Source organism: Rhipicephalus sanguineus, chromosome 3 (assembly GCF_013339695.2).
Source record: "Rhipicephalus sanguineus isolate Rsan-2018 chromosome 3, BIME_Rsan_1.4, whole genome shotgun sequence".
Lineage (NCBI taxonomy): Eukaryota > Metazoa > Arthropoda > Arachnida > Ixodida > Ixodidae > Rhipicephalus > Rhipicephalus sanguineus.
The window spans coordinates 71,480,947-71,490,797 of NC_051178.1; the positions used below are offsets into that span (position 1 = coordinate 71,480,947).

Below are 9,851 nucleotides of genomic sequence, written 5' to 3' on the forward strand. Positions count from 1 at the left end.
CTCTGACATAAATTGTTATTTGCCTTTAGTGTCCCTTTAAGCAACATACCTCGATTTTCACGGATCTTCCCGGCGCGTTTATTCGCGTCTGTGGTGTGCACTGCTCCGTGATTGACGATCCGCCGAACAACACCTCTTCCACGACACCGTGGACATGCACCGCTTCGAGAAGCTCTCTGGCCTTCTTTAGATTAGCTCCTCGGAAGAAACCATCTATAGCACGTAGCTCTCTGAGCCCAAATGTAATAACAGTTGGCACGCTTTGCAGTGCCATGGCTAGCAAAACGCCCGCCGTGACGACAGGCTCGGCTACACTGGTTAAAATCTGCGCAGTGAACACAGTGCAATCGCTGGTATCGTCTGTTTCAAGCTGCTGTCGAGTTTGCGGCCGCGTTAGCTCGAGGGTAACAAGGTGTGATCGTTTAGTGAGCGAAGCGGCGCGCTGAACGATGGCTAAACGCGCGCAGTTTCGCTCAACGGGCTCGTCGCCTCCATTGTAGTCTTCCCGCAGCTCATACATTTTATGTTGCCGCATTCGCCTGAGGGTACGTGAGATCAGGCAGAAAGAAGCATACGCGCTAACACTATGGTTCTGTGACAGCTGCTAACTATTTAACGTCTTTTGAAAGCCAACGGAAGCGAAAACCCGTCGAGCGCAGCAAAACACGGCGCAGTGGCTTGCCGCCGCTTGCGTCGTCTGCTCCCATATCCCGTCAAGTTTGATGCCATGGCCGCTGTGGCACTGGAGGCAGCGCGCGACTGTGGCGGCAGTCCTCCTCTCCATAACCGGTTCTCCCCTCTCCTACCACCTCTCCACCCTATTTGGAGACAATGCTGGTCGCCCAAACACTGGGTGCGTTCCATTACTCACCGTAGACAGCTAAATAGACAGCTAAGTGTACAGCGGCCATCTTAAGTCCCATTTCAATTCTCACGTAGCCGGCAAAATAGACAGCTACGAGAAGACAGCATCGGAGACAAAAACGATGCAGGCTACTTTGCTGTCCAAACAAGATGGCGGCTCAGCGAAATGCATCCCCACATGATTCCTGTTATGTTATCATCGCCATTGAGCGATAACAGCGGCTCGACTATCGCGACCGTTCATTATATAAACCCAGACATGCGGCCGCGAAGCTGCATTCCACTGCGCGCTGGCATGGAATAAACCACGTTCAGTTCTGCTCCCGCATTCTTCCTTCGGCGGCGGTTACAGAATTACAGTATCTGGGTCATGTTATCAGTGCAGCAGGGGTCAGTACAACGCCAGACAAGATAGAAGCGCTCATGAAAGCTTCCGCACCCACAAGCAAGCAGCAACTGCAATTGTTTCTGGGGATCGTAAATTACTATGGGAAGTTTGTGCCTCGATTGTCTACTCTGGCGAGTTCACTTTACAAACTGCTGCGTCGCGACCAGTCATGGCTCTGGGATGAATCGTGTCAAGTGGCGTTCGAGGAAATCAAGAATGCGTTGGCGTCATCCTCGATCCTGGCGCATTACGACCCAGATAAACCTTTGCAAGTGGCATGTGACGCTTCCCAGTACGGTGTGGGCGCAGTACTTTCGCATGTAACTGAAGATGGAAGCTCTCGCCCTGTGTTTTATGCGTCGCGCACATTAACTGACGCCGAAAAAAAGTACAGTCAGCTAGAAGAAGAAGCGCTGGCCGTTATCTTTGCCGTCAAAAAGTTTCATTTCTACATCAATGGAAGATGTTTCACGTTGATTACGGATCACAAGCCGTTGCAAACAATCTTGGGACAAAAAACAGGCATTCCACCCATTGCAGCAGCACGTTTACAGCGATGGGCCGTCACGTTGTCAGCTTACAAGTACTCGCTCGTGTACAAAAAGTCCAGTGACAACGCAGAAGCAGACTTTTTTTCAAGGTTCCCGCTGCAGGGACCTGAAGACAGCACATCCGAAGGCGAGGAATCGTTTTATGTCTTGCGCCTCGACTCTATGCCTGTGTCCGCCAAAGAGATTGCACGCGCTACAGCACGTGATCCGGTGCTCAGTAAAGTGCTCCAGCTTACAAGCATAGGCTGGCCATTGCACTTGCGAGATGTGAGCTTAAAACCATTTTTCGACCGACATTTGCAGATCAGCGTGCATCAAGGGTGCCTCGTGTATGGCCTCAGGGTTGTTATCCCGTCCCCCCTTCGGGAATCAGTGCTCGAAGAACTGCACCTAGGCCATCCCGGCATTGTGCGGAGCAAGGAGTTAGCTCGCAGCTGCGTGTGGTGGCCGTCAATTGATGCAGATTTACAGACAAAGGTACGAAGTTGCCAAGCCTGCCAGGAACAATGGAATGAGCCATGTAAGGCACCTCTGCATCCCTGGGCATGGCCGACCGCACCATGGAGGCGAATTCACTTGGATTTTGCGGGGCCTTTCCGGGGAACTATGTTTTTGGTGGTGGTAGATGCCCACTCAAAGTGGGCGGAAGTGTTCATTATGCAAAGCACAACGTCCGCGTGTACTGTTGCCTGCTTGCGCGAACTTTTCTGCAGATTCTGAATGCCGGAGACGGTGGTGTCCGACAATGGACCACAACTGGTGTCCGAAGAGTTCAAGGCGTTTATGCGGGACGTCGGGGCCAGACATGTCGTGAGCGCCCCTTATCATCTAAGCACAAATGGCCTGGCGGAGCGGTTTGTGCAAACGTTGAAGTCTGCTCTGCGCAAGTCACTGCCCGGTGAGTCTGTCGAAGAAACACTTAACGTTTTATTGGCATACCGAAACACGCCTCATCCTACGACTGGAGAAGCTCCAGCTAACCTGTTGATGGGTAGGAGATTGCGCACCAGACTGGATGCCATGAAGCCTACAGTGGAGGAGAAGGTGATGGACAGTCAGTTCACCCAAATGCAGCAGCGGAAGAGCAACAGAAACTGTTTTTGTATTAATGACAGTGTTCTAGTTCGTAATTACAAAGGCTCACCCAAGTGGGTTCGTGGAACCGTGCTAAAGAAGACTGGCCCAGTCTCTTATAAAGTCATAGTCAATACACCCAGAGGCAAATTCATCTGGCGCCGACATCTCGACCAGCTGCTGCCAGGCACGGGCACTGTGGCGACACCAAGGGCATCGGAGCTAGACTTCACGGAGGGGTTCCTGGCCCTCCCTCAAAGCCAGGCTGGTGACCAGTCAACGTCGGAGAGCCTGTGCCCATGGAGGCTGGCCCTCCAGCGCCCGCTCCTCCATCGGAGACACCCGCACCGGAAAGGCGCTACCCGTCAAGACAACGCCGTCCACCTGATCGATACGAAGCCCGTTTTTAAATATTGTATAAGGATACAAATTCACCCTCTAAATAAAGGGGAGGAGTGTTATGTCATCATCGCCATAGAGCGATAACAGCGGCTCGACTATCGCGACCGTTCATTATCTAAACCCAGACATGCGGCCGCGAAGCCGCATTCCACTGCGCGCTGGCATGGAATAAACCACGTTCTGTTCTGCTCCCGCATTCTTCCTTCGGCGGCGGTTTCCACCCCCCGACGAAACACGACAATTCCCTTTAGTGGGAGATTGTGTAATTTTTTTTACCCGAACGACTAAGTGGAAAGGGTTAGCTGTTGCAAAATGGCGACAAATCTTTCACCTATTTTTTATTTCAATGAAAAAAACGAGACATCACTATAAAAGCTATATTGTATGAGGCGAAAGACTTTTTACTACAATATTTTAACTAACAACTGTTCTCACGGAAAATATCTTGCAGAAAACAATTAATCCAAAGGATTCGGCTCTCCATCATTCGTTATTGATGTCTTGTGCACCTTCCTGCATCTCAGAGGCCTTTTCAATCTGTCTTTGTCGATGGTATCGTTTCAATTCACTTTTCACCCTCTCGCCCTTCCAGACATTACCACAACTTGTAAACATATGGATAATCTTTTAATCAACATTAATATAACTAAAGGCAGTGGAAGGAACACAGCGCAACAGAAGACAGGGACAAGGAAGGGTGACGCACACACAGTGCCGAGTGTGCAGCGCTCATATTCCAAACATGTACTTTTCTGAAATACTCCATGTGGGCCTGTACAGGCCTATGCATTTGGAAATCGGCTAACATAGTCGCAGTCTGGTAAAACGGAAATAATTTCTAACCACGGGCATTGTTATGTACTATTTTTAGGTTACTTAATTGAACGCATTAGTCACAAACACATTGCTAGTTACTTAACAAAGAATAATGTTACCTCATCGTGTTATCATGGTTTTCATCCCGGTGTCACAATATTAACACAACTCACAGAGTTATTGCCGATATTGCTACGAGGACAACAGTCAGTACGAAGAATGCTTGTAATGCTGTCCATTGCACAAACTACAGGTGACAACAGTCTCTGGATAGCCTGGATACCTTTTTCAGCCTTTGGGATGTATGTAATGCAATGTATCATAAACAGTGGCAGGTGACTGCACGTTTTCCACCAGCAGTCTGCAATTACAGACACAAGTTTCATTGAGGGCCTTCCTGGCCACAAAACAACACTACAATATTTTTATTGCAGACAAACTGAAACACTCTACAAAGTTAAGCAGCTGAGGATGCTTGCTTTCAGGAGGATGCAACACCCAGCAGGAAGCCGCCGGCAAATCACGTAGCCAGAAAGACATTTTCCTTGACAAACATCTGGGCCAGCAAAAATAGTTTGACAAGGTTATGACGGTGAAGGAAGCAGAACAAAGTCAACAAAGATGAAACGCTTTATTGGGAGAACATGGGTGCTATTCTAGACATTGTGAAATTCCGCCATGTTGTCAAATTCCGCCATGTTGTTGATTTGATTGGTCACGCGAGATTGTTCGCGCTGTGGCGCTGCAATAGCGTTACGACACAGGAATAGGCGATGAAGTCACGCGAAAAAAAAAATGTTAAGTTTTTCCGAAGTAACGCTTCGCCGCACTCTATCATGTAGAAGTAAATGTTTGGGCTGAAGAACGAAACCGAAATATGGTACTAAGCTGTGCGTACGGTCAACTTGCGGTTTATCGAAACTACTGCTCGCTTGACGAAGAGCCGCCATGTCTGCAACACGATTGGACATTGCACTAACGGTGCCCATTGCGTCACAGGACCTCACTCTTTGCAGCGTCAATATGACGTTGGGTGACGTTGAATCCTGCCAAATTTGCTGCTAAAAATGTGAGAACGATGAAGTGCCCCAAATTGGCCGCCATATTGTTGTAAATTGAATTGCTCGTTCGATGTGTCGCCTCCCATACGTACGAATAGATGTCGTTCCGTAAATTACTTTGCTGACACGTTTCGGTTAATAATATCACAAAGTAGTGTATGTCAAGTTTGCTTGTCAAAGTGAATGCTTGTTCCTGAATTTGACTTGTTCGAAGTTGTGGTTCTCGCCGCAAGAGAACGCTGGAAGAAAAAAATGGCGCTGCCGTTCATCGTGCAGTGGTTGCAGCTGCAGGCAGAAAGAGAATTCCGCGAGCACTGCGATGCTTTCTCGATGCCCGAGGAATTATTTCGCCTACGGTACCGCCTGACGAAGGACATGGTGCGATGGCTGTGCGGAGAACTTCGCCGGGACCTGGAGAGGCGGCGTACGGGCACGAGAACCGCCTTGACCGTTGAGCAGCAAGTGCTTTGCGCCCTTCGCTTCTTCGCCACCGGCAGTTACCAGGGCGCGATCGCAAGCGACGAGGACGTGGCGACGAGCCAGTCCAGTGTGAGTCGCACGATTCACGCTGTCGTTGAAGCGATCGTCGAGCGCCTCGGGCGATGAGTGGATCGCCTTCCCTGCCAGCGCGCAGGAACTGGCCGCGGCGAAAGAAGGCTTCGTCCACATGGACCCAAGGTTTGAAGGCTGCATAGGGGCGGTCGACGGCACGTTCGTCTGCATTCGGGCACCGTACGAAAGGGACGACGGCAACAAGGCTGCTTACTTTTGTCGCAAGGGCTTTTATGCCCTAAACGTCATGGTGGTGAGGACAAATTCCATCTTTTTCATTCTTGTGCATGCTGTTTGTGCAATGCAGAAAGGTCGAACGTGAAAGCCAACGTTTGGTCATTGTCCCATTTTTAAAGGCATCTTCCGTGGCTCGAACTGCAGTGATCGAAAAGAACGCAGTAGTCGCGGTAAACGAAGTTTCCGCCGCTATTTAGTTCCGCCAAGGGTGACGACACAATAAAAGAAAGGTCCATCGAGCTTAACATTTGATCGTGGTAGCTCTGTTGTGTTGAAGAAAAGTAATGCAGAAATGAAAATAAAATGTAGTGATTGCGCCACAATTTCATAGACATTGATATGCAGAGATGCAGTAACTGCTACATGTGAAATAAAACGTAAAGCTGCAAAAGCTGCGCTTCGAAATGACCATGAGAGAAATAAGGGTGTTGCACCACAAAGTTGCGGTTGCACTGCATGTAGCGGTTGTATGGCTGTTGCCGGCCTGCTTCCAATACACACAAAACTCTGCAGGTGTGTGACGCAACCCTGCGGATCACTGCCCTGGATCCCTCGTACCCAGGCTCTGTGCACGACGCTTTTGTGTGGAGGGCATTCACCTTGAGCCAGGAGTTCAACGGTGGCAGCCGTGGCCAGGGTGGTGAATTCCTGCTTGGTATGCAAGTGTTATAGTGCTTGTGTGGTGCGTAAGTGCAGCAAATACGTCAGTTATGGCTGTTTTAGTAATTTTGTTGCTGTTTCTTGTACTGTAACAGAAAAAGGTGTTACGGAGAGGCATTGCTTAAAGAATACTAAAAAAGTTATGGTGACAAGACAGATTCATGAAAAACCGAGTGAAACCTAGAGTGGTGTTGTTGAATATGGTTGCGCAGAAGCTTGCACTGTCCTCATGTTCAACAAGAGCGCTGGGAACATGCTTTGATTCTTGAGAAGTTCTGGTAATTACAAAAATGGCAATGGTTTGTACCAAGCATTGAAATATTCATATCTTCTATATTCAAAGCGAGTCGGAGTAACTTTTCACGCATCTAATAATGTACTAAGGGTTTTGGTCGTACTCATAGGAAAGTATAGATTTCAACATGACTAAGTGCTGACCGAGGTGGCACAAGTTATTTTAAATGAGTCACAGAAACTACACTAAGAAGAACCAACAATCCACAGATATACCGATTTGGCTGAGGTTGTCGTCATCAGCACATCTTATATCCACTGCATGATGAAGGCGTTTCTAAATGGTATCATATCTGCACAAGCTGTTTTGCAATCTATGCCTGCTAATTTCTTGATTTCATTGCCCAGCGTAACCCTCCGTTATCCTCGGCTGCGTTTCTAATCTCTGGGTATTCATTTTGTCGCTCTCACTGATGAGCGGTTATCTGCCCAATGCATTAAAAACTCACCCAAGTCCACTTTTTCTTCCCACTCACCCAAGATCGCCAACCTCTGTTTGTTGTCTGATTCACTCTGCTGCCTTCCTTTCTCATAATGTTATGTCTATCACTTTCCATTCCACCACGGACTGTGTGGTTCTTAACTTCTTAAGTGTCTCTGTTCTCGCTATGTCAGTACTGGCAGGACACTCTGCTTGTATACTATTTTTTGTAGCACCATTGTACCCTTAAATGAAAATGATCTGAGGTGCACATTTGACAATACAAGTGACACAGCTCTTGTAATACCGAGACCCAAGGCAGCACACAATAACTTAACTCACTCTAGGTGTATAATGCCAACTTGTCTCATTATGGCCATGGCATACACTGTTACCGCTGCAGGACGGTAAAGTGTGAAAGAAAATTCCGTGAAGATGCTGCATGATACTTTATTACAAAATGGTGAAATAATAAATAGAAACAAAATGCTACACTTTGAGGCTACGTTAATGAAAAGTAATACATGTCGTTGAGCTGGCGTAAGTGTGCGCAGTCATGAAAATGCAAATTATATACAAAAATTTCATTCACAGTTATATACAGAATTATATACATATATACAGAATTATATACACACATACAGAATTATATACAGAATGTACAAAAATATACAGAATTCTCATGCACTATATCACATGAAAAAAATAAATAAATATAAATAGGCATGCACGACCAGGCACCATGTAACAATAAAATTGCACGGCTCGACTTGAGCTAAGGAAATCAATGTTTGTGTTTACTGCTCGTTCGTGCCCCCCCCCCCCGCACATCAGCTCCATGCAACCAACCACCAACCCCTCACCACCAAACACATGCCTTCTGCCACTCGCCCCTCCCGGCCTGTGAAAGCAGTTAAAGGTTCTACTTCAACGTCTTCGTTGTCATTCCCCCTGATGAAGGAATCGAGTTGACCCCAAACTTTCTGAAAATAAACCCTTTTTTTTCGCTGGAGCCTTTCGAAAGATGTAATTACCTAACCTAACCAGGCAAACAATTCTGTCAATATGTTTAGCTGCAAAAGAAAAGGAAAGGACATCATTTCATTTACGCGGTGCCCCCGAATAATTGTTAGTACAAGTGAGAAAGTAATATTACATATTCCAGTTTCTATTTATATTATGTTAATTGGAATGCTGTCCTGCGCAGGTGACAGCGCATACCCGCTGCAGCCTTGGCTGCTCACCCCCATCCCTGGAGCACATCAAGCGGGATCCCCTGCTGCCCGGTTCAATCGTGCCCACTCCTCACTGCGGTGTGTCGTGGAACGGTGCATTGGAGTCCTGAAGGCCCGCTTCCGGTGCTTGCAGAGGTACAGAGCACTGTACTATGGCCCCCTCTTCACGTCGAAGATCATCTCAGCTTGCGCGGTGCTTCACAACCTTTCTGTTCGGCAACAACTGCCTGAGCCAGATGACATCCCTGGCACTGAGGAAGGAGAAGATCCAGACGTTTACGCTGATGATGACGGCGATGTGGCAGCAGTTGGCATGTACCAGGCGGGTACGCAAAGGCGGGATCGCCTTCTGCAGTGGTTCACAGCTGGCCGGGACAGCACGTGATAGGCTTTGCATTCCTGTGAGATGGGCACAGAAATGGGACACAGTGTTTTTTTCTCATGGCAAAGTAGCCACTTGAATTGTGTTCGATCATATTCCTATCACATACACTTGTGTTCTTGCAGATTTTTATTCTGACGAACAGTTCATTGTGGGCATTCATGGGTAATATTCATTGCTTGGGTTTAAAGTCCTAAAACCACGACGTGATTTTGAGGGATGCCATAGGGGAGGGCTGCGGAAATGATTTGACCAATGGGGGTTCTTTAACGTGCACCTAAGTCTATGTACACGGGTCTCAAACACTTTCACCTTTATCAAAAATGCGGCCGCTGCAGCCGGGATTCAATCCTGCCTGTTCATTCATTGGCAGCATTCTTATTGTACCGGTCAGTTACGCAAAGCGTGCTCAGCTACAGCAGCGCTTCATTGTAGGTCTAGCTCGAGACCATAGTAACTCTGGAAACAGCCCTCATGATTTCGAAGCAGTGCATGCAACCTTAAATGCCACTGCAGATCATCAGTTTCAGCACTATTCACAATGTAAACAGAGTAGAAGACATTTCACATCATGTAATAACTGCATGCGCTGTTTGCTAGAATAGCTGTCGCTGACTTTTTCTCTTTTTGTTGTGTGTTTGTGTGCGGCACCAACTGCATGCATCTGTACATTATTTACATTAACACCAAGAGAAAATGAAAACTGCTCAATTGTCATTTGCCTTAAGAATCGCCTTGAGTCCGCCGCGGCTGCTGCACGCCCCAAGATGCGTCCCGCAGCACCCTTGCGACCTCGGCTAGGGCGTCCGCCTGTCGCTGCTGTGCAGACTCAATCTGTAAAGATGACAAGAGCTTTGTCAAGTGCCTTGGTGTAGGGTTAGTGATGGGTGCATTATTTTATGGCCAAAGAGCAA

The 9,851-nt window shown here is 47.8% G+C and overlaps 1 protein-coding gene across 1 annotated transcript; it reads left to right on the top strand.

Moving 5' to 3' along the window:
• Positions 1 to 2,523: 2,523 nt before the first annotated feature.
• LOC119385562 (putative nuclease HARBI1) lies at positions 2,524 to 8,940 on the top strand. Its single transcript, XM_049414018.1, has 5 exons — positions 2,524 to 2,701; positions 5,371 to 5,705; positions 5,737 to 5,961; positions 6,459 to 6,600; positions 8,528 to 8,940. Exons 1-5 carry the CDS (start codon positions 2,524 to 2,526, stop codon positions 8,938 to 8,940), a joined length of 1,293 nt encoding a protein of 430 aa, XP_049269975.1.
• The last annotated feature ends 911 nt before the right edge of the window (positions 8,941 to 9,851 follow it).

Bases quoted from the DNA above. Each gene is read 5' to 3' on its own strand.
- LOC119385562 (XM_049414018.1), top strand. From the start codon at position 2,524: ATGCCGGAGACGGTGGTGTCCGACAATGGACCACAACTGGTGTCCGAA. The intron at 2,702-5,370 runs GTGAGTCTGTCG...ACTTGTTCGAAG, and splicing joins TCTGCGCAAGTCACTGCCCG to TTGTGGTTCTCGCCGCAAGA. The intron at 6,601-8,527 runs GTATGCAAGTGT...TGTCCTGCGCAG, and splicing joins GGGTGGTGAATTCCTGCTTG to GTGACAGCGCATACCCGCTG.